This window comes from Colius striatus, chromosome 10 (genome assembly GCF_028858725.1).
Source record: "Colius striatus isolate bColStr4 chromosome 10, bColStr4.1.hap1, whole genome shotgun sequence".
In the NCBI taxonomy this organism is placed as follows: Eukaryota; Metazoa; Chordata; class Aves; order Coliiformes; family Coliidae; genus Colius; species Colius striatus.
Genome location: NC_084768.1, coordinates 29,859,072 through 29,881,961, shown reverse-complemented (window position 1 = coordinate 29,881,961; position 22,890 = coordinate 29,859,072). Strand labels below are relative to the sequence as shown.

General features: G+C 42.5%; 2 protein-coding genes across 6 annotated transcripts in view; one reads left to right on the top strand and one right to left on the bottom strand.

The window, feature by feature from the left end:
• Positions 1 to 702: 702 nt before the first annotated feature.
• Positions 703 to 6,749, top strand: MMACHC (metabolism of cobalamin associated C). 3 transcript variants are annotated; one of them, XR_009819381.1, is made up of 5 exons: positions 703 to 859; positions 3,195 to 3,389; positions 3,754 to 3,906; positions 4,437 to 4,991; positions 6,492 to 6,749. XR_009819381.1 is itself a non-coding variant. In XM_062004032.1 (4 exons), exons 1-4 carry the CDS (start codon positions 767 to 769, stop codon positions 4,746 to 4,748), a joined length of 753 nt encoding a protein of 250 aa, XP_061860016.1. In that variant the 5' UTR covers positions 703 to 766; the 3' UTR covers positions 4,749 to 6,025. The 3 variants fall into 3 exon arrangements, 1 of the variants encoding a protein (XP_061860016.1); XR_009819380.1 differs by lacking the exon at positions 6,492 to 6,749 and adding an exon at positions 5,507 to 6,025; XM_062004032.1 differs by lacking the exon at positions 6,492 to 6,749 and having other exon boundaries at positions 4,437 to 6,025.
• An 8,805-nt stretch (positions 6,750 to 15,554) lies between these two features.
• The window catches only part of PRDX1 (peroxiredoxin 1), a 354,386-nt gene continuing 347,050 nt past the window's right edge, over positions 15,555 to 22,890 (bottom strand). For 2 of the 3 annotated variants that reach the window (XM_062003307.1, XM_062003308.1), the window contains exons 2-6: positions 19,871 to 19,987; positions 18,770 to 18,923; positions 18,367 to 18,489; positions 17,447 to 17,577; positions 15,555 to 15,933 (exon numbers count right to left, since the gene is read on the bottom strand). In XM_062003307.1, coding sequence (XP_061859291.1) covers positions 15,848 to 15,933; positions 17,447 to 17,577; positions 18,367 to 18,489; positions 18,770 to 18,923; positions 19,871 to 19,976 — 600 coding nt within the window. In that variant the 5' untranslated portion in view covers positions 19,977 to 19,987 and the 3' untranslated portion in view covers positions 15,555 to 15,847. Of the gene's footprint in view, positions 15,934 to 17,446; positions 17,578 to 18,366; positions 18,490 to 18,769; positions 18,924 to 19,870; positions 19,988 to 22,735; positions 22,844 to 22,890 lie in introns of those variants that run through there. The other variant, XM_062003305.1, reaches the window with a different exon arrangement.

The window sequence follows — 22,890 nt, the reverse complement described above, 5'->3', positions numbered from 1 at the left end:
TGGGCATGCTGTGCAACTGTGCTAGGAAAACCAGCTCTTAAGAGAGAGGTGATCTCACCAGAGCCTTCAGACCACGTTGGTTTTGGGGATGGCTGCTAGCTCCATTGCTGGAGATGCACGCAGGTACAAAAGGGCTGCTAGATGCCAGGCAGGCACTCCTCAGTCACAGCCTCCTCGGGGCCTGGTCTGTCAGGCTGCAAACCCACTGCGGATCAAAGACTACAAACATTACCAGCGGCGGTGAAGGAGCCCACCTGGGCCAGCCGCACCGTTAAACTTGCCGCAGCTCGTGCCTCGGCCGAGGGCTTGGAAACCAGCCCTGGCCCGCGCCGAGGTATCGAAACCGTTCCCATTCGCACTCGGCCCACAGCATCACGCGCAGCCGTTACAAACAGCAGGCCTCCCGCCACAGCACCGGCCCAACCACTGCGGGCGCTGCACCACACAGCTGCTGCTCACCGGCGGCTACCGGGGAGCATGAGTGGAGCAAAACACCGCTCCCCAACACCCCAGCGGCGGCGAGCTCGGCGGTTGGCCCTGCAGCCGAGCCTCCAGGCCCCGCGGGCGAACGTAACGGCGGCGGCAGCAGAAGCTGCAGCGCAGAGCCCGCTGGGACATGGAGTATCGGCCGGGACACGAAGTCCCGGCCGAGCAGCAGGCGCGCACTACAAATCCCAGGGTGCATTGCGCCGCGAGCCGTCTCCTAGGACGCAGCGCTTCCCGCGGGGCTCCGCTCCCGAGGGCTGCCAAAACTACCGTTCCCGCCATGCCCCGGGTGGCGGGCGGCATGGACGGGCGCGTGGCGGAGCGGCTCCGCGGCGCCCTCGGCCCCTTCGGCTTCGAGGTGCACGCCTTCAAGGTACCATGTCACGCGCGGCTCGCCGTGACGTCGCCCGCCGCGGCGTCAAGCAGAACGACGTCACTCTGGCCGGGGCGGGAGGGAGCGTGGGACGCCGGCGGTGCCCGGAGCCGGCGGTGGCTCCTGCGGCCGCTGAGGAGAGCGGTCCCGCCGGGCGGCCCCGCGGTGAGCGCTCACCGCGGAGGGACGGCCCTTTGCGGTCAGCCCCGCCCTGGGGGGCGACTGCGGCGCCGCCGGCTCTGCAGGCTGCTTCCCGTGCGTGGGCCGAGGCTGCGAGTGCTTTCCCGCCGCCGGCTCTACGAGGGCCGCCTGCGCAAGGCGGGACGAGCCCCCCGCGCTAAGGGCGGCGAGCGCCGTGCGCCTCGCGCAGCCGACGGCAGGCGGCACTGCCGCCCCGAGCCGCCGCGGCCGCCGGCCCAGCGCCGGCACGGAGCCGTCCGTCTGCCAGTGGCCGCGGGCGGGAGAGCGGGCCCGGGGCGCCGCGCGGGCCTCCTGCGGGCCCCGGGCACAGGCGGAGCCGCCTCGGCTGAGCGGGCCGGGGCTTCGTCCTGGCAGCGACTGCGCTGGGGCTGGAAACGCTCCCAAGGGGCCGCGCTGCATTGCAGCTACCGCCGGTTAACGAACGGGCGGGACAGGCCTGTGTAGGCCGCCGGTAAGGCAGGTCAAGGGCATTGCTGTGCCTTGGCACCGGCGGAGCACCGACTGGGCTGGAGGTTTGCTCAGGTTCTTTATGTCGGTCCTAGTCCAATAGGGTCAGGAGGGTTAAAGATCCATCTGGACCAGCAGAGAGTAAAGTCCTCTTAAACACGCTTAAATTTTAACCTAAACATAGAAACAGCTGTAGTTTGAAGTGCAGACTACCGTGTCCGTTGGTAAACAGCATCCTGACACACGGTGCTATGTTCCGCCTGCTGAAGGGGCTCTCTCCCCTGGCAACTAGGGCGGCCTCTTGCACTGGCCGCTGTGTTGAAATTAATACACTCAGTTTCCACCAAAACTTAGGGCAATCTGCAATATTATAATGCAAAACAATCTACAGTAAATATGACATTCTCTTCCTCTGGGAATGTTGTGTTTGTCACCTGAAATATCTGTATTTCCTGCTACAACCTTGATCTGCCGGGAAGTAAAAGGGAATGAGGCACTGAGAGAAGTGAGGTCTCCAGAATTCAGAGATGAATTTAACACTGCTTTCCTAAAACAGTGTCAGAATTACCGGCAGAACCTAGATGAAAAACACCACAGCTACCAGAGGGAAACATTGTAGCACTGTTTCTCCTTCTAGATTTAATTCCCCTACAGCCAGCCCTAGTGCACTGACTGGTGGATACTGGGAAATCAACAAACTTTAGATTCCCATCTCTGTAATTTCTTGTAACATCTTGATACAGCATCTTAAACAAGAGCCATGAAACTGAATCAACTTTGGGGTTGATATAAGAACGTGTGTTTCCATATGGGCAAGTTTGTCTGCCACTGTAAAGTCACTTTTAGGTGCATCTCACTGATATTTTGAGGTGATGAGTACTTTGCATTTTCAGGCTAAATATCAGAGTTGCATTATTTGACATCTTTCTGAATGTTAGACCTGGTCTTTATGGCATCCCAGGAAGAAGGAGTTGTCATAACCCATAGAAAGTCCGGTGTCATTGTGCAGTACATTAATAGTGGAGTGCAGAGGGTTTTGGCTGTTATCGCCTTCTGTGTGGCAGCTGCTGATCTGCTCCCTGTCCCCCTGCTCACATCTTCCGGCTGCCCTGGCTTGATCCCTCATTTCTGAACTGTTGGAACACATCCAACGCTGGAAACAAATACCAAAATGTGGCTGTGTCACAATCCATGTGCCACGGCTTAGGGTTCTGGGGGATTTTAGCACTGATAAATAGGAGCTTCACATCCATCATTTCCACACATAAATGTTTCCTGCTAAAGAAATAAACCATGAAACTTGTCACATGAGCAAAACAGAAGTGCAAACAATGAAAGAAACCAAACCCCAACTTGTAAAAGCTTTATCTAAACCCAAACATCTGATTTGCATTGTTGAGACTGGTCAGTTTTACTTCCTTCTAAGGTTTCTGATCAGAGCTGGATAAAGGGCAGCCTTGAGCTGAAGGCAGTGGATGATTCTTATCTCTCAGAGTACATCTTCCAGAAACTGTAAATCCCAGTATGCAAAACAACTGGGTTTGAATGGGAGGCACTGGGCAGGCTGCATACCTGGGTTGCAAATGAAGGTGGCTCCACTTCTTTCCACTTCTAAAAATTCCTGCATGCCTGCTAGCAACAGAGTGGTGTCCCTGTTTTAATGGAGATTTGTTTTTCTTTGCCAAAGGTTGGATGGTACAATGCTGTTCTCCAGGCAGCCTTTCATCTCCCCTACCCAGATGACACACTGGCTTTTGTGGTCCTCAGCACGCCTTCCATGTTTGACAAAGCCCTTAAACCTTTTGTGAACAAAGAACGGTTAAAAATAATCAGGGATCCTGTGGATCAGTGTGTTTCTCATCATTTGTCACGGGTGAAGGAGGTAAGAAGCTAAAATACTGGTTCCTTTTACTGTTGTGGCATATGACCAGGTGGGCTGAGCAGCAGACAAAGCCTTCCAGGTTGCAGCCCTTGTCCTTTAGGAGGGTAAAGCATTATTCATGACAGGAAGAGCATCAGATGGCTGTTTACCTGCTTTACTTGCATATTCTGTCCCTTTGCCATTACAACCTGTAGCTATGTGCTTTACAGTCAGTCATAGTTTGAAAATCCAAGGCTGACAGATTTCAGGAGCAGGATGTGGAACTCTGCAGGCTTCACATGTGCCTGATTTGCTAGCATCCTGCTCTTCTCTAACAGCAAATCTTCTTCCGTGAGCATAGGATGATATTTTCTACTTTTCCCAGAAATTCCCTGATCAGAAGGTGGACATTATCTTTGATTACGAGATTCTGCCAAGCCGAAAGCCCAAATTCTTGGCACAGACAGCTGCCCATGTTGCTGGAGCCGCATATTACTACCAAAGGACAGACGTGAAGCTTGATCCTTGGGGGAAAAAGGTGAGGCAAAAACATTTGGGTAACAACCACTAAACTGTAATCACTGAATCTCACAACTATTGTTTACTCAGTATTTCTTCCTACAAAGTCCAGATGACAAATAGATGCGTGAACTGTTTCAGATAGGAATTGAGAGCTTACAAGATTTTTCAGGGTGGTAGGGAGATGCCCACACGAAGAAGAATAAAATGTCTCAGTAAACCTACTTAGGAGAATCGATTTCAATGTAAAATTTAGATCTGTTGCTTGGAGCATTATAAATTGGGGAAAAAAATGCACTGTGTTTAATTTCTGTGTTAGATTTTCAAAAAGGAACCTCCCCCCACATTACAGGCAGGTGTGTGGGGGCCTAGGAAAATGGGAATGAAATGCAGTGCTTCAAGCCATGTGTTCAGAAAAGAGCTGTCCTTTCTTCTCTGTATAGCACTTCAACAGAGAGGGCAAGGAGTGTGAGAAGCTGCATCAAAGCCTGATGCTTTGAACTCTAAGCATTACTAGAGACAATGTTCCTGCTGTTTTTCTCCTTCCAGAAGATCTATGGCGTGTGTATCCATCCCAAGTATGGCGGCTGGTTTGCTATCCGGGGTCTCCTCCTGTTCCCAGATATTCAAGTACCATTCCTGGAACAATATGCCCCTGTTGACTGTGTGAGCACAGAGGAGAAAAGAATTCAGTTGCTAGAGCTATTCAATTTCCACTGGCGGGACAGCCGCTACAGGGACATAATCGAAGTGAAGGAAAGGTATTCAGAGGAGCAAAAAGCCTACTTTGCCACTCCTCCAGCAGAGAGACTCAAGCTGCTAGGGCTGACACAAGAAGCCCAGAGAAACGCATTTCACTAAGTAACACAGTTTCATGAAGGGGCAGAGGGCAGACAAAGTGCAATTCATTGGTGCCTTCTATTTCCATGGTGCTGAGGGGGGTGGCATGCTGGTACAAAGATGGCAAATCCAAGCAGCATGTGCAGCATCTCAATCTAAACATCAGCTTTCTCAGAGGAAGAGGGAGCACTGCAACGGAGCACTCATGGTCTGGAGGAAGTCCATTGTGCTGTGGCTGATTTGGTGTGTCTTTTGAGGAGTCTGGTAAGATGCCAGTTAGTCTTTGGTTAGGAAAAGTTCAGACACCTTGGCAATTGGAAAGCCTGTGCTGCTGGTTAGAGAAGTCATTTTTGTTCTCAAGAATTTTTTTTCCAAATGTTTTGGTCTTATTCTATGTAAAAGTGAAAAAAAGTTAATTTTCAGTCATTATACTGCAAAATAGTTTTTTCATCTGAACTCAGGGTACATATTTTTCACATGTATCCAGCATTTTACTACCTTGTGTCATAACTCTCCCTAGGGGAAAAATTTCAGTCTTTTCAGTCTTGCCTTCCTCAGAAAGAAAAATTGCCTTGTGTTCCTTCACTTGCAGCAAAAGTGGCTTAATTTAATTAAGAAATCTTTGAATTCTCCAGAGATTGTTTCACTCTGTAGGGTGGTCCTGTACATGCAGCAGGAGGGAGGAAAACAGAGCCAGCAGCAGCTGTCTCCATTAGGGTAGTTACTAAAGGGACAGTCCAAAGGTCACAGCTGGAGTCTGCCATTTCCTCTTCACCCAGGGTCAGCTTCTCAGAGAGCATTTATCCATCCCATAGAGCAGCTGACTAAAATCTTCAGAAAGATGCTGAATTAACATCTGTGTGACTGAATTTTTACTCAAGATAACTGACTGAAAAAGACAATTCTCGTGGCCTTTTCTAAGGTAGACAAGGTTTGTATTTAAAGTAGTTTTCAGTGCTGTGGCAGCACACACCACAGGTTTACTGGTTTCCCGTTGGACTCCATGCATGGGAAGATTATAAACCTGCATGCACGTAAAAACCATTGCATGAAGCATTGTCACAGCACAGGCAAATAAGCGAAGGAAAAAAGAGAAAATATTCATGATGCTTGTGTTACTTATATTGTTGGATAAACCATCTTCAGACAGAAACATCACATTTTATTTAGATGACTTTGTTAGATTTGTTCAGAGGTTACAGTGGGGATCAGGAATTCATCTTGGAGCACTTGATTTCAAATAATTTATTATCATATGATATTTTAGGGGAGCTTTGTTACTTGACTGCAGTGCAATGCTGCAAATCACTAAGCACTTTTTTCCATTTCCATATCAACATGATGACGCAAAAATACTTTGCAGAAATGAGCCCTTTTTATTTTGTTGTGGTCCTTCGTACATTTCAGGGACTCAAACGCTAAGGTTGCCCTCACAGTAAGTCAGTCCCTGCTTAGTAAGTGTTTCTCTTAGTCTATATACAGCAAGTCCCTGCTTGATACAGTTTTTCATAGTCTATATACTCACAAAGCATCATCAAAATTCAACATAACGAGTTTCTTTTCCTGTAAACAGACTAATGAGCATGTGATCAGTGGGTTTGTTCAGTGGGTTTGCTGTTACAAAAGAAGTCTCTGTTGCTTTCCATGCTTTGTTCACCACATGGGACTGAGGCAGACACCTGACATCCTGTGTGATAGCGGTACTGTGATTTTTAATTTAAGCAAAAGAATGAACTCTGTTTAAATTCTGTTCTTTTGTTATAGAATTACTTCTAGTTGAAACGTTGGTTGACTTTCCAGAAGTTTCCAACCGATTTGTAATTTAACAGGGACTTGACGTATGGTTTGTGTAAGTAACATATACAAAACACCAGTTCACTTAGAAGAATAAATACAGAATGGAATCAGATTTATAGTTTTACATTTCAATGTAAAGTAATATTATTTTGCTATCTAGGGGTTGATTTCTTACAAAGATTTAATATGTTGTCTTGACTCATTTATTAAATGGATTGCCATGGCCGTTTCATTTCAATTCTTGTAATTTATTTCTTTTCAAATGGTATTTTGGTTAATAAAATCTATGAAGTTGTAAGTAACCCTCAGTACTGAGTATTTTTATTGAAACAATGCAATGATTGTGGAGAGCTAAAGATGTTAAAATTAGAACTGATGGCTGTTTTTAACATACTGAAAACAGTGAGCTACCCAATACACACAGATTCCAGTAGCTGAAAAAAAAAAAGTTATTCAAAATTATGGAAACTATCATCTGGGATAGAAGAAAACAAAACATACAGCACATTAAGTCTAATAAATTTTTCTCTTTGCCAGGTTATTTCAGCAAAATCATTGAAGAGCAAGCACATGACAATGTACTTTCTTTTTTCCACTTCTCTGTTCTTGCAGTAGCAAAAGTTCAGGGTGCCTAGTGGTACATAACTGATATTTGAGGGATTTTCCCTCAGTAACTTAAAAGTAATACCTGTAAGTACTGCAATTCTTATTTGTTAAAACATTTGCAAATACTGAGTTACAGTAAGGGCAAATCTGAGTTCTTTGTGCTTCTGGCAATATAGTTATTTCAGGCAGAACAGAGTACAAGTACTTAATAACATATCCATTCTTACTACAGTAACTCTGGAATGAAACAGATTGGTTATACTGGCTTCCTCTTAGTCAGGTCACTGAGATCCACAGCTGCAGCTCATCACTTTTTTTTCTGCTGGCTGGACTATAATGGGCTTTGTCTTATAAAATTGAAGTTTAAGAACCTGTTTGACTTATCTCTTGGGACAAGACTAGACCTGGTAAGGAACGAATCATTCTTGAATCCTGAGGCATTGTGTAGACATTCTTATTTTCCGCACTTGCAAACGTCAAACAAGTAGTTGCAAATACTTAAGAGATTTACTGGTTCACGTATCACATTTTTAGACAAGTTTTTCTAAGTCACATTTTTTGAATATTTATGAAAAGGATGTTTTTTTCCTCAGTATAAACCAATAGAGTATTCAAAAGCTGAGGAGTTACAAAGAGATAAAAGCTACTTGAATTTGAATTCAGTTTTAGCAACATTTGATATAATTCAAGCTAATAATAAATGGAGAATTAGCAAATCTGTAATGTTTTCATGCACTTAAAATTCAGCTTCAGTTAAAATGCCCTTTTTTGGACTTCATTAATCTTAAAATAACTGTTATTTTTATTAAGATAAAAGATGTGACAATATATTCATTAAAGGCAAAGTGCAATCTACCCTGGTGACAAGCAGCCATGAGGATTATTCCTCAGAAAGGGAAACACTTGAGAAAACAATCTTGGTGTGGGGCTTTTTTTTTTTTAACTGATTTACTGATACATCTCAGTGGGACAAGAGTAAGCACTAATGTTTGTTTGCAATATGAAGTGAAGCTTGGCAAACCTAATTCCTGATACTGCCCTATTTGCTTCTCCTATAAAAAGAGTGGCTTGCAACAGTCTCGTTTTCCTCTAAACTATGGAAGATTAAGGTTGGTTTGCTGTGTAAGTGCTGGTACATCAGCTAATAATAGCCACTCTTAGGAGAGCAGGGCACTCCAATAGTTCGGTTGTTTTGTTGGAGGGGTTTAAGCTTTTTTTTCCCTTTTTATTTTATTTAAAGGCTAGATTGCCCTCCTCTGGGGCAGAAGCATAACTTGACTCATTCAGACTAGTATATGTGGTCTTTTATTCATTTGAAACCAAAATTATTGATGCAGCTACTATTTAACATGGATTAAATTAACTGAAAGTGCACAGTGACTTGAATTTGACTAAAAAAACCCAACAATTACTCTGAGTAAAGATTTCTGTATTTCTAACAAGAAGAAGTGGCAGCTACTGATCAGTGCTGCTGTGGTTTATCAGCACTCTGTTCAAACCCATGCAAAAAGTACACATAAAAAATGAGCTGGAGTAGATTTAAGCATCGACAGTGATGGAGTTTTTCCTCTAAGGGGAAGTGGGTTTTGCCATTTACTGCAGTGGACAGCCAGCTGTACCTCTGCAACTGTAACTTTCACAAATTCACCTGCCAAAATAGACAAATATAAGCGTTTTTTTGCTGTTAAGTTGGTTTCCTGTCATATTGTATATCCTGTCATAGATCATCCATCACATTTGCTTCAGCAAGTGAACAGAGCTATTTCCTTCTAGGTTTTCAAGAGAGAAACACAAAACCAAGGAGCACAAATGTGCTTTTTTCGCTCTGCAACAAAAACCAGATTGATGTTCACATTCCCTAGAAAAACAGTACTTTAAATTAAAAAAATAGGGTGTTGTTTTGAGATTTTTTGCAATAACCGAAACACGGTTATGGAAAGTTTAAAATGAAATTTTATCACAGAATGAGCAAAAAGATATTTTAGTGGAACATTTCAAATCTTTCCAATAATATACCAGAATGGGGAAAAATCTGATTATATATATAGAGAAGTCTTTGAAATGGCTACTTCCTGAAAAAAATGACATAGCTATTATTCATTAATATAACATCTGTAATACACTCATGTTATTTTCATTGTACATAATTCAGTGAGGAAGTAATTTTAGTAACTGCATATTTTTCATTCACCCAAAACACCACTTAAAGGAATTTTTGAAAAATAATTTTCCTGTCTTCAGAGTTTCTGTAAATCATAACAACTTCACACTGAGTTGTCTGGGTTTTTTTTTTCCTTGTGTAGAAGAAAGCATGGTATAGAATTCCTGTAAGTAAATTAAAGATGGTAAGGGGTGAGTTGAAAAATATCTGAGAGAACCCTGCATTTGTGTAGATTCATTAGTTTGCCAAAAGTGAATTGGATGGGATGCACTGATTTGAAGTGTTTTTTTATTGAGGGTAGATTGTACTTTTTTTCCTTTGACAAAGGATAATCTCATTTGTCAGTTAAGATTCTTCAAAAATATGGTGCTGTAGAATAGGGAACATAAACCTATTGGGCTCATGGTTTCAGAGGACACCACTATCTGAATGACTTCACATATATTCATCTATCCATGGCCAAATGTATCTTGCACAGAAATACTCTACATGGGAAAAGACATACACGTGTCCCATAATATGTACAATGATTTAAGTTTCAGGTGAAAGAGCCAAGTTTCACATTAAAGTCCAAAGCTATCATCGCTAGGTGTGGTGAGAAGAGCTTAGCACAGGCACTTCTCTTGTTTCGGAACACTGCAAACAATTCAGAGCGTGATGGCAACCTGGTCTGCTGCAGCCACGTAAGTGTGTGTAGCACAGATTAGCTGATTATGCAGAGTCATTTGATTTGCACAGCTTTGACATGTAGAGCCATTCTCTAACACCATACTCCTATAAGGTCCTTAAACTACACCAATGTTACAGATGAAGACACCGAGTAGTGACCTGATATAAATACAGACATGTGGACAGCCAAAGTAAAATCAGTTCTGACTGTACATTAAAGGCAAATTAATCTGGTTTTTTCTCTTCTGTTTTAAAAAGAGAAGCTAATACGTTCACCATCAAAAAGATACCTGTTATTTCTTTGACTTCCTAGTTCAACGTTCTTTTTGTATGCTCCATTAATTTAGATTAAAAAAAAAAAGAATGACAGCTTTAACAGACTTTCTGAATTGATGTCCCAGTGTGCTCCATTCCTACTGGTACAGGCTGGACAGAGTCAACTATTCTATGGCTTCACACCACTCCTCTGCACTTCTCTCATTTCACCCTTTGCAAAGGAGAACCATACCATTTATGTTTCAAGTCCTCTATGCTTTATCTGTCTAGGAAAATACTTCATAATATGTATTTACCACAGACTGTCATTTAATACTGAACATCAGACCCACTGAAAATTTTAGAGTATTTAGAAAATATTTTTCAAACCATGAAATCCCCCATTATACCTGTTGTTTTGATGTGTTGCATTACTAAAAACTAGAGTCATGGGGCTTCTATATGCGTACTTTGCTGAACAAAGTGCATCATTCTGCAATACCTGCAAGATGTATGTGAACTATTTTGAACTGTATTGATTTGTTGGGACAATCTAAGAACTTATCCATCAAAGGTCTGATAAAAAGGCTGGAGCACTTGTATCTTTCAAAACCATCAAGAAGCTCATCTTTCTAACAAAATCACATTTTTTAAAACATTGCTAAGCAATTTTTTTCTTATAGACATCTAAAAATAAATAGTTAATTTTGAAATAACATACTAATAAACGGTGTACAAAATCTAGTAAAGGTTTGGTTGTGTATGTCAAATAGTAAAACTATGTATTCTGTGATAAATATATGATGTATAGAACTTATACATATGAAAAACATTCTGTTACTCTTATTACAAATGCTATTCTCTGAAAACTTAATTACAGATATCACAAAAATAAGGGAGTAAATATTCTCCATTTTAGATAATACAAATAACACTATGGGTCAAAGACTTAATTTCCTTCCACTTGTACTCACTGCAATAAAATCAGACAAATCAGTATCTAAAGCCATTATCTGTAAACCTGCAGAGAACAGGACCTTTGCCATTTACTGTGAGGGCAAGATCACATTGCCTGAGAAGTGATGGCAGAGCTGTTTCACCAGAGCCATTAAAGTTCAGTTTCAAAGAATTGCTCATGTTAATTACTGTTGCATATAGTTTAAAAATAATAATTACATAGGTTTACAAATCTCAAAGATAAAATCCCACATATATTTATATAATTACATCCAATATAGCTGCTTACCAGTATAAGCAACTGGTGCTGTGTAGTTCAGCCCTCAAAAACAATACAGGTTAATATAAGCAAATTTCATTATCATATTGTCAGTAGACAACTAGTAGTGCATATTGGAACTCTGCTTTTGAGAAGAATGCAGTTATCAAATGTGTGTGAAAATCTGTATATGGTACATACAGGTATTTAAACGTCTTTTTTTTCAGGGATTATCTTAAGACTTCAAACTTCATAAGCTTGTAAAATGTTCTTTTGCAAGTCAGCAAGACACTTATGTAAACCTCTAGTAATCATAGCAATCAGCTATAAATATGAGTAAGATGTATTTCAGTTTCCCTTTATCTATTATAAAGAAATAATATAATGTTGAATATATATGAATAAGATATATATACGTAATGAATATATCGAATATAAGCAAACAGCACATTCAAGATCCTGTCCTTTCTAAATAGTGTCTGCTGTATGCATCTTCAGGGAAAGTCCCACTAAGCTTATCACCAAAATTAAGAACTGTTGATGTCTTTTTACCTCACTGGAAATATGGCACCCATCGATCAGGAAAGGAAAATCCATTCAGAACTGTAATGAGAATACAATATGCATATTGCTATATGAGAAAGTGTTTCTTAATAAATGAGGATTATAGTTATTTGAGAATGATAAAAATGGCACCAACTTAAGATCATAGAATGGTAGGGGTTGGAAGGGACCTTTAGAGATCATCTAGTCCAACCCCCCTGCAGAAGCAGGGTCACCTAGGAACATGTCCAGGTGGGTCTTGAAGACCTCCAAGGAAGGAGACTCCACAACCCCTCTGGGTAGCCTGTGGGCTCCCTCACCCTCACAGGGAAATAGTTTCTCCTTATATTTAAGTGGAACTTCTTTTGTTTCAGCTTCATCCCATTACCCCTTGTCCTGTTACTAGCTACTACAGAAAAAAAAGAGATGTCCTAACCTCCTGACACCCACCCTTTAGATATTTATAAATGTCGGTAAGATCTCCCCTCAATCTCCTCTTCTCCAGACTAAATAGCCCCAGTTCCCACAGCCTTTCCTCATATGAAAGATGCTCCAGTCCCATCCAGTCCCTGTAAGATGTTGTACTAGCAGTTGGTCATAAACCACTAAACACTTAGTGGAAATTCAAAGCTACATGTAAACCGATACTAATTTTAAGCAAATAAATAAACCCAGACCCTTCTTGATTTGAAATAGTTTGATGTTACCCATTTTGTGTGTTAAACTCTCAGAAACATTAAAATGACTGTGGCAAACGTTCCCACAAATGCCTCACAAAGCTGAAGAATCAAAGAGTTGAGTTGCATTAATTGTCAGTCAATCATTTGATGCAAACACATAATCCAGTTCCTAACCCACAGGTATTTTGTTTCTTGACTGTATTGAATTTCCACATTGCCATTGTTCACTGGTGACTATGGTGTTTAAGTACATACTGTTGGTAGTGTTTTCAGCATATCAACTCCAAGCAGAGGGCAGATGTTTCCCACTCATGAGAAAAATCTCAGAGTCATCTCAGAAAGGCTTTTCCTCAGGTTTTTTTTTTCCTCCTAAATTAACAGCTACTCAAGTAACTCTCAAGATTAACTACTTTTCAAAATATTAAAAATTTACACATGAACTATTACTCTTGGAACATTTAAGAGGTGGGAGGTATTAAAATCATGTTGTTGGACAGTGTTAGATATCGCACAAAGCAGAAGCAAACATAATCGTGTTTGGCAGTGAGGGTGAACACCAACACCTCAAATCCTCCTGCCAGAACTCAAGTCTCCAAGTGACCGTTATGCAAAGGAAATACCATATCAAACGGAACACGTTACATCAGAGGAGTACGGTAAATAAATGAAGGTAACAGGCGTTTCTCGGGACACTCCTACACCCAAACCTCCCACCAGGGTAACGCTGACCTGCTCTGGCATCTGCAGCCACGGCACTGCCGCCCGCCTCACGCCGCCCGCCTCACGCCGCCCGCCTCACGCCGCCCGCCTCACGCCGCCCGCCTCACGCCGCCCGCCTCACGCCGCCCGCCTCACGCCGCCCGCCTCACGCCGCCCGCCTCACGCCGCCCGCCTCACGCCGCCCGCCTCACGCCGCCCGCCTCACGCCGCCCGCCTCACGCCGCCCGCCTCACGCCGCCCGCCAATCCCCGGCCAGCGCGGGCGCCGGAGGGGGCGGGAGCAGCGCTAGCGGCTGCCCCGCTGAGGGGACGTGAAGCGAAGCGAGGCCAGGCCCGCCCCTCCCGCTTTCCCACTGGAAAGCGTTGAAGGCTCCATCGCCCTCAGACCTTCTTGTTCAGCCAGCCAGGGATGGAGAGCTGAAGGCTGCCTCTGCCTTTGAGGAAGAAGCTCCAGGACGAGAACGTGAGAGAACCCCTTCACCTCCTCTAACAAGAGGTAGATGAAAGCAGCTAGTTAAGTCTGTTCTTTTTAAATGCAATGTTTACATTTGAACAGTGATTAGACTGACAAATTTGAGAAAGGCCTTTGTATCACAGGGAGGTGCTGAAGTTGGTCATTAATGTAAAGGCCCTCAGACTGGGCACAGGACAGGCTTATTTACCACACTAGTGGGAGCTAGCAGGACTTACTGTGGCATTATGTCATGGCCCAGTCAAAAGAGGTGGCTTTTTACTTCTGAGGGCAGAAATCACTTTAGTCGCACAAACAGGGTAAAGATCCCCATGCCACAGCACTACACCACACTAATAGCGTGCCCTCCGAACAACTACTGTAATCAATTTTACAACATTTCAAGGAAAATACAGCAAGACACAGCTAAGGTAAGTTTTACATGAGATTATCCCTGACTTTTCATTTGTTAGGAAAATAAGTTTGATAGACAAAGATAATATTGCGCTCAGCCATACCATTTTTGTATTCATTCACTTACCGTGAACCATGTTATGTATAAATGCTCCTGTTACTTCAGTGCCAGTCTAGGATGTTAGCCTCATTTGTCATCTTGAGGAGAATTATTTGGATTTTAAATACTAAAGAAAAGCAATCCAACTAAGCATCACTTCCACATATCTTCAGGATGATCTGTGGTACTCAAAACCCAGGAGATTAGCTACTTTGGTATTTATTGCAGCATGTGGTAGTGAGGCTTCTGCAGGAAGTCTATCTCTCAACTGCACAAGTTCACTACTCAAGGCATGCAACTTTCACTTCTGACTCATGAAAGCAGCTCCAGGTCCCAACTTCTTACTCCTCTTAAGCAGGACATAACTTGTTTACTACTTAAGAAACTGAAGTTAGATGCAAGGTCTTGCCCTCTAAGAGTTTAATCTTTACAGGTACATAAAGATCACAGGGTTCTAACTCATTGTTAGGCAGTAGTTCATTACCCAAATCCCCAGCTCTGAAGGTCAGAATTTTATTACAAGCTACCTTTAACCATGAAGCTACACAGGAGTCAGCTTTAGTGCAACTTAAGGCCATAGTCATACACCTTGAATTTTACAGTATGCACGTAATTGTTTGTAATACAAAGATTAAAGACAAGGCCGATTACATTCAAGTACCAGATTTTATAGTGCTAGCTTTCTTTTGATCTTAATCATATGACTACAAGCTAATGAGTAACTGGCATATTCTCGGTCCCATTCCATGTAGAAGAGACATTGGATGAAGGCTGTATAACCAAGGAACTTGGTTTTCCAGAAAGCAAAGTCTTTGTCTCCTGTACAGACACTGTTTAAACCAAATGTCGATTCCCAGAAATTTAGCATAAACTGTCACAGTTGTGACCAAAGTAGATGCAGAAATGAGCTGACACAGTGCATGAAAACATGCCCAGCCTTTGTCAGTCACATCTATGCTTCATGCTCTGAGCACTGTAATATTGCCTAGGTGTGACAGACTTCTGTCAAACAATGTTCCTCTACCTAGTACCAAAGTCATGAAGAGTGCAAACAGTACTTCTGCAACATGAAAACTGTTAGTGTCAATTATAATGGAGCTGCAGGAGGGCTTTAGGACTTGATGTCTGCAGACAGCTTAGTAGGCAAAGCTTCCAGAAGTGACACTTGCATTTTTTCAGGTCTCCTGACAACTGTACATAACAACAGTAGACAGTATGCTCTTTCCATGAGTTTAATAGAGTTACAAAAGGATACTACTCTATATGCAACACATGGCTAACCACATACACTGTCACTAAAGTCAACAAGGCTTGATGTACAGGTATTTATCATTAATATTTTTCTATGAAGGTACTGTCAACAGGACAAACTTTCCATCAAGTAAAAAAGTTACTGCTTATACCTACAGCATGATCCCTTGACTCAGATGCAATGATTTAGTCAAAGTTCAATAACTGATGCTTGCTCTTTTATGTAAGGCATACTAGCTTCCACTCAGACTGAAAGTTTTATTTCTGCTTGGAGAAATACTCTTTGCTTTTCTGAACATCAGGCTTGATCGTGTCACTTCCAGGCTTCCAGCCAGCTGGGCACACTGCAACGATAAGAATGTTTAAGTCTTATCAGATGCTCCTGCAGAACATGTTTTACACTATATTAAAGCAAACTAACAATTCAAAACTTGTACATACCTTTGCAACACATAAGATGCATTATTCAATGTGGCATTATGTTCAGTTTATTTTACTCCTTTCCATTTGCTTACTAGGCAGTAGCACCCAAGGAGCCAGGTGTTTGCCTTTAGAACAGTGAGCTCTTTACATGTGCACCAACCTGCTTAAAAGCTTCATAGAAGCTTGATAGCAGGATAACACTAACTCCAGCAGCCTGGGTCAGAAAGGCTTTACAACTACTACAGTATACTGTCTCCTTGGGTCCAGTCAAGTCTATTTTCTTCCCATCTTTCATCAACCTTAGTCCCATTCTCCAGTTTAATAGGGAAAGGAAAGAAGAGTTCAACTGTCTCTAGTTGTCCTGTATGGCTATATCAAAAGGCCACCAAGAGGCAGAGGTTGCATGGACTCAAAATTGCAGTGCCTGATTAATCTTCCTTGTCTACAGCCATGCAATGCTGGATGCTTGCTCAACACAGAACTGAGCATTTTAGCTACAGTTTTCTCAACTTTTGAGTGTTGCTACACACCTACAACATCTTATTCTGGTCTATATAAATTTAGGTGAGACTGCAGTCCTAGCTCTGTTGGAAGGGCTTACAAGCTTTGGGTGCTTACTATGCCATGGAGTAGTCAAAAGGCTCCTTTTTCATGCCATATGACTTCTCCATCAAGTATTAGGGATGTCTCCTCAGTTGACATAGGACAACACACAAGTTCAAAAGACACTGACTCTCTTCAGGCTATAGTATAGCTACAATATTAGCTCATTTTAATAAAACCTACCATTGATTTACCAATTCTGAAGCGAGTCAAGTATGACCAGCAGCAATACAATTCACTAATGACAGCTCAAGATGACCAATAACTACATAGCATTTTTGAGTTTCCATAACTGGCTTTAACCCTTTCATATTCAGTGCTCTTAACTCCTGCAGAAAACCTACTAGCCTTATGCACCTTATCACTCTTGAGCTATGGGCACAAAAACTCTCATCCATTTTCCCCTCACAACATCTGGCATCACTACACATGAAAGATCAGCAGGCTTTCTGGGAATTTGAATGCTTTTGTCTATCAGACTGTTTAAAACATTGCACTAGTACTGATGGTCTCAACCTACTAAATCTGTCTAACTGAAGAAAACTGCTATGTGCTCAACAAGACATCCAGCACCACAGTGATTTAAGTCCAATTTCAACATTAGCAAGTACTCAATGGACAATTAACTGGAACAGGATAAATATAGCTCTCTGATGTCCTTCAATAAGTAGCTTTATGGAACCAACTGCATTTCAAGAGGCACAATTACTTGCTGTGCAGAGGTCAATACACATACTTAGTACCTTTCAGTAAGCCTCAATTTAACCTGCCTAGTTAAAACTGTTCCCTAAAGAAAACCTATTTAAGATTAGAAAGATGATGAACTCTTACCTTCTCCATGTTTATCTGTAAACTGGAAGGCCTGGACAAGTCTGAGTGTTTCATCAACACAACGGCCAACAGGAAGATCATTGATTGTTATCTGCCTCAAGATTCCCTTATCATCAATTATGAAGAGACCCCTAAAAAACCAACAGCCCTAAAGTTAAACACAGCTTTTGAAAGAGTATAGACTGAAGTGAGTTTCAAACACAAGTTCAGTATTCTATTATGGCAGTAACTTGTATAATCTAGTATTACTGACCTCTTCCTAAAAATTAATACCTTCAGTGTAGGCACAGGACAAACATTAACAGCTGAAAGCCTAACATTCATCAGGAACTAGGAAGGATAGGAAGTCAAAACTTCCTATTTAAGGAAGATACTAAAAGAAAAAACAAAATGTAAGAGAAATCCAAGGAAGAAGTGAACTGAAGGAGGAGCCTTCTTACATTCAAAGAAAAACTACATACTGTTCTCAAAAACCCAGCAATGGCTCAGTCCTCCAAAGTCACATTAGAAGTTGGCCAAAGTTCATCTCCTTCAGCAGCTTCAACTGAACAGCTAACTAAAAGATAAGGCTTGGTTTTTAATTACTCTATACTTTAAAATTATCATAGTCTTCATGACTATGTAGGTCTTGAATTACCAATGTTTGCAGCTCAGCTGCACTGTGCAGACAAGTAATCAACGAGAAGCAGACAACCTTTATCTAGCTTACCAAAAACATGAGAGGTATAAACTCTAAGGAGAACCACTTAGCATCTCCCCTTGTAGTAATGTTTACTACCTTGAAGCCATTTATATCTAGACTAGCCAATAGCTTCAGCTTGCTGTAGGTGTTAAGTATAGGCAAGCTTTATGTTCATGCAACATGCTCCATGTATTTTAACATACAACTTTAACAGCAAGTGTACCTTCTTGCACATTACCTGTATGCAATACCTTCATCCTCTTTAAGTACTCCATATTCTTTGGCAATGTCACGTTTTGTGTCAGAAACCAATGGGATTTTCATAGTGCCCAAACCACCTTGTTTCTTAGGAGTGTTGATCCTAAAAGAAGGAAGTTTAAATGTTAAAAATACAGACAGTTCAGAATAAAGAAGGTACAACAGAAGCTGATCCTTTCTTCGATATCATACTTAGTCTTACATAAGGCAAAATAACTGAATAGTATGCCCATTTCTGTTCAAAAGCACCGGGCACTACCAATACTTCCCAAGTGTCTTTATTTGGTACTTCAATAAGCAAGTTTGAATATACCCAGGATTCAGTTCTTTCAAGAACTGGGACCAGAGAGAACATTCTATTGGGTTAAAAGGCCAATTCTTACCAGGCAAGGTGACAAAAGTGAGAGTCAACAGAAGCTCCAATTACTTCACAGTTAATTTTCTTGAATTCGTCAGCTCTGTCACTGTATGCAATAATTTCAGTTGGACAAACAAAAGTGAAGTCCAGGGGGTAGAAGAAGAACACAACATATTTTCCTACAAGAACAGTAAAATCAGTTACTATCTCTTATAAAGATAAGAGTCATTGAATTCAACATCAACCATTCCAATACTGACAGAAAAGAAAGAGCTTGATAATGATTAAACAGACAACTTACAAATGCTTCTTTTAAGACTTGCTGTATAAATGGCAAACTCATAAAGCACCTGAGGGATTTAGACTTCAGCCAAATACCACTTTCAACTTAAGGCCACACTACAGTAACACAGAATCCTACAAGTCTCCAAAACCAGACTGTCAAATTTGACAGGGAATGACCTTCTCCTGGGTCTACTCCCATAGGCCTACCCAGAGTACAACTCAGACCCTACACTAGAAGAATCTAGTGTTGACTAATATCAGTGCAGAAGTGCCACATGTCTGAAAGGCTGTAAGACAAGGAGGCATTTTAATTTGAGTGGACACCTAGTCTGTACCCCCTTGCTGCCCTCATGCAGTCTGAAGGTCACAGCTTTCTCAGAAATGTCCTTCTAAAGCCATCCATGTGAGTAAGCTTTAGTAAGGTTTTTTTTTTGGCAAGGCTAACATTTTGCCCGTATTCTGGAGAAGGAAACACCATTGGTTAAAATACACTTTCACTTGATAGAGCACCTACAAGAAAAGATTTTGCTGTTCCGTATAGTTTAGAGATGTTACATTAGTCTCAGTGTGATAGACAGGACAAAGAAGCTTGATCCAAGATTACAGTTTAGAGGAGTTCTATGCTAATTTACAACTATTATCATAGCTGGGACATTCAGCCATGCTGCTGACAGCTTCCCAAGCATACTCCAGACACTACTGAGAACCACTGCACAAGCCAAGTACTTCAGCCTACTGCCAAGTGGTCACTTTGAAACCAAATCAAGATGTATCCTTAGATCATCTCCATTTCTGCATAAGGACAGATTATGTCTGCAATTGGAGCAGCACATCAGCTTACCTTTATAGTCAGAGAGTTTGATGTCTTTGAATTGTCCATCTGGCATTACAGCCGTGGCAGTAAAGTCAGGGGCTGGTTTTCCAATGAAAGCCTTTCCTGAAGACATCTTGATTTAATCTAGATAGGGGTTAATAACAGTTTAGATACTAGTACATTAGCAACTGGAGTAAGTATTTATTCAAAGCATCTTATCTATTTAGATTGAACACCAGAGACAATTGCAATACAAGGCTCAAGATACTTGAGTAGTCCAGTCAGCATACTAACATTTTTTCCTAAAGCAGCAGCAATAAAATGGAGTTCAAAAATCTCAGCTTAGATAGCCACACCAAGCTACTACCTAGATAACTAGCACTTCAAGATCAATGGCTCATCAGCCACCTAATTATCCACTAATGGTTATCTTTGACCAGTAACAGCTCAGAGTCCGAGAAAGTGCTAGCCTAGAGTTTTAGCAGTACTCAAGTGTCTTCCTGTTCCACTTCATGAGTTAGAAGTCTGGTTGATGAGGAGACCCTTGTTCAATTTTACAAGGGAATTTAAGACCTCAAAACTTATTTCCTATTGATTCCAGAAAATAGCTGTTGTTTAAATCCCCAGAGAACAGTGCTCTGCATAACTACACTTCAGTCTTTCAAGCAATTAAACCTTGTTTTATTTGTTTACTGCTTTTCTAGTTGCAAGGGAATCACATTCTGTGTTAACAATTAAAATCTCACCAAGTCTTAAAATCAGTACTGCCAGGTTATTTTCTGAAGTCTACTGAAAAAGAGCAAGAGGGCAGACAAGGACAAGAGAACTCTACTTCTGGCTGCGTGCCCTAAAAGCTGATCTGTAATATGCTCTTGCACAGTATTTTTGCTCAGTCTGGGAATACAGTTGATCATTTCAGAACTCCAGATACTTCCAGAGAATAATCTCTCAAATAGGTAACTTTATGAACCTTGTTGCTCTAACTCACAAAGTTATCTTAAATGTGATTTCACTTAGGTCATTCTCTGCTACAAGCACTAGCTGCTTTGGAGATTAAAGAGGTTCACATGAACCTCATGTTGCTGAGAAAAGCTAATATTCAAGGATTCTTCCAAGTCTTGCCTGCAAGGCACTAAAACTCTTCTGAAACAATTTGAGCCTAATTTCTTTGCTTCTTCACCCTTACCAGCCACTTTTTTTTTCGTGGAGAACTAATAAGTCACAAGCATTTACCTTTCAACTCAAGCTTAGTCTTTAGTAACAGTCTTTACCATCAAAAGTTTCTCTTACATGTTTCGACAGTGACCATATACATGTTTTCCTTGAGAAGTGCCAAGACATTCTAACTGCATTTTGCAACAAATTACTTGATCCTGATGTTCACTTAAAGGTGCAACTGCAGCAGACTGGGAGTCTTATCAACAAAGGCAGACAGAACTACTGAGCACTGATAGGGCTGTGCTGAAGCTGTCTGGCAGGATGACATCAATAGTACAGAGGTGCAGTTCTCAGAGAGGTACAGGGGGACAACCATTGCACAGTATTTGAGGTGCCACTAAGTAGTGACTTTTGTCTTATAAAGAAGAGCTGTTTTGTTTGCAGTGCATAATCCCACGTTTCATCATCAAATTACATTCTTTTCCATTACTCAAGGTCATCCTTTTGCTTAGTACTATACCAGTCTTCCTATATTGGTTCCATCCACAACCTCTGGAGTATTTTACTAGGTGTTCAATGTCAAATAAAAGGTTCCAGGCTTCTCTTTGATGTTTCCCCTTTCTAAACTCAAAGTTATTGCTCCCTCTTTAGGTAAGGTGAAGGTCTTTACTACTGGCAGAAGGTTTCAGTTGCCTTATGCTGCAGGACAGCCATTTGCCAATGTTTCTACTTTCCCATGCTGGGACAGCACATGTTCTCACACGTTCTGCTTGGATTTGTAGCCACAGCATTTCCTAACCCACAGAACAGTAGGTCGCAGAGCTGGTGTTATCCCCTTTCATTCTAGATGAAAGGAGAATTGACTCTCCATATCAAGTAAACTTGAATCAGACCAAAATGTTGCTCATAGCCACACACAGCCTCAGTTACCTTTAAATTGCAATTATAATAAGCCAGGCCTGCATTAGCAATTCATACCTTTAGGTTATCTTGAGCGAAAGTAAAAGGCCATTTCAAAGAGCACTGTTAGCCTCCCACTTTGCAACCTTCAGCCTGCCACAAGAATGCGGTTGAGCTACTGAGTTGCGGTCAGGAAAGAGCGACATTACCACAAATCTCCTCCATTTGAGCACACCACAGCCAGCCACACACAGATCCCCGCAGGTGCTGTGCTAAAAACACTCTGGAGCGAGATCAAGCCTACACCAAGAGGCCACTGCGACGGGGGGCACCTGCCTCCTCCCCGCACGCCCCCAATACACCGAACCTAACATCCTTTTGTTTAAAAGGCTTAGGAGGGATAAGCCACCAGGTCCTCCGTCCGCCCACCGCCGAGCCCAGGCCTCCAGCCCAACGGGGCGGGGGCTGCGCTGCGAGGCCGCTGCGCTGCGCTCCCCCCACGGGCATCGCCCCGCGGCTCCTCCCCGTGCGGCACAGCGGCAGAGCTGATAAAGGCCGGCGTGCAAGAAAGTCTTATCCGCCCTCTCTGCCCCCAAAACACAGGGGAAAACTAACCGAGAAAGGAAGGGGCAGCCCTCGCAGAGCGCTTTGTAAAGCTGGGGGGATACGGAGAGCGAGGGCTCGCCCTGCGCGCCTCTCACTACGCCACTCGCGCAGAGGCGGCGGGAAAAACTAAACCAAAAAAACAGGAGACGCGTACTGCCCAAAAGCCCAGCTGAACGCCAGCCAGGCACTGCCCCGCGGCCCGTACAACACCCCTCCCGCGGCACTTACACAAAGAGCCGACCAACGAGCACGCTCCCAATGCTGCAGAAGGCCCCAAACTGCGGCAGCCCCCCCGCGCCGGCTGCTTTATACCCGCCCCGATCTCGCGAGGCCACGGAAGAGGGGCGGCTGTCAGCACCGCCCCTCCTCGCCCGCCGTTGCCG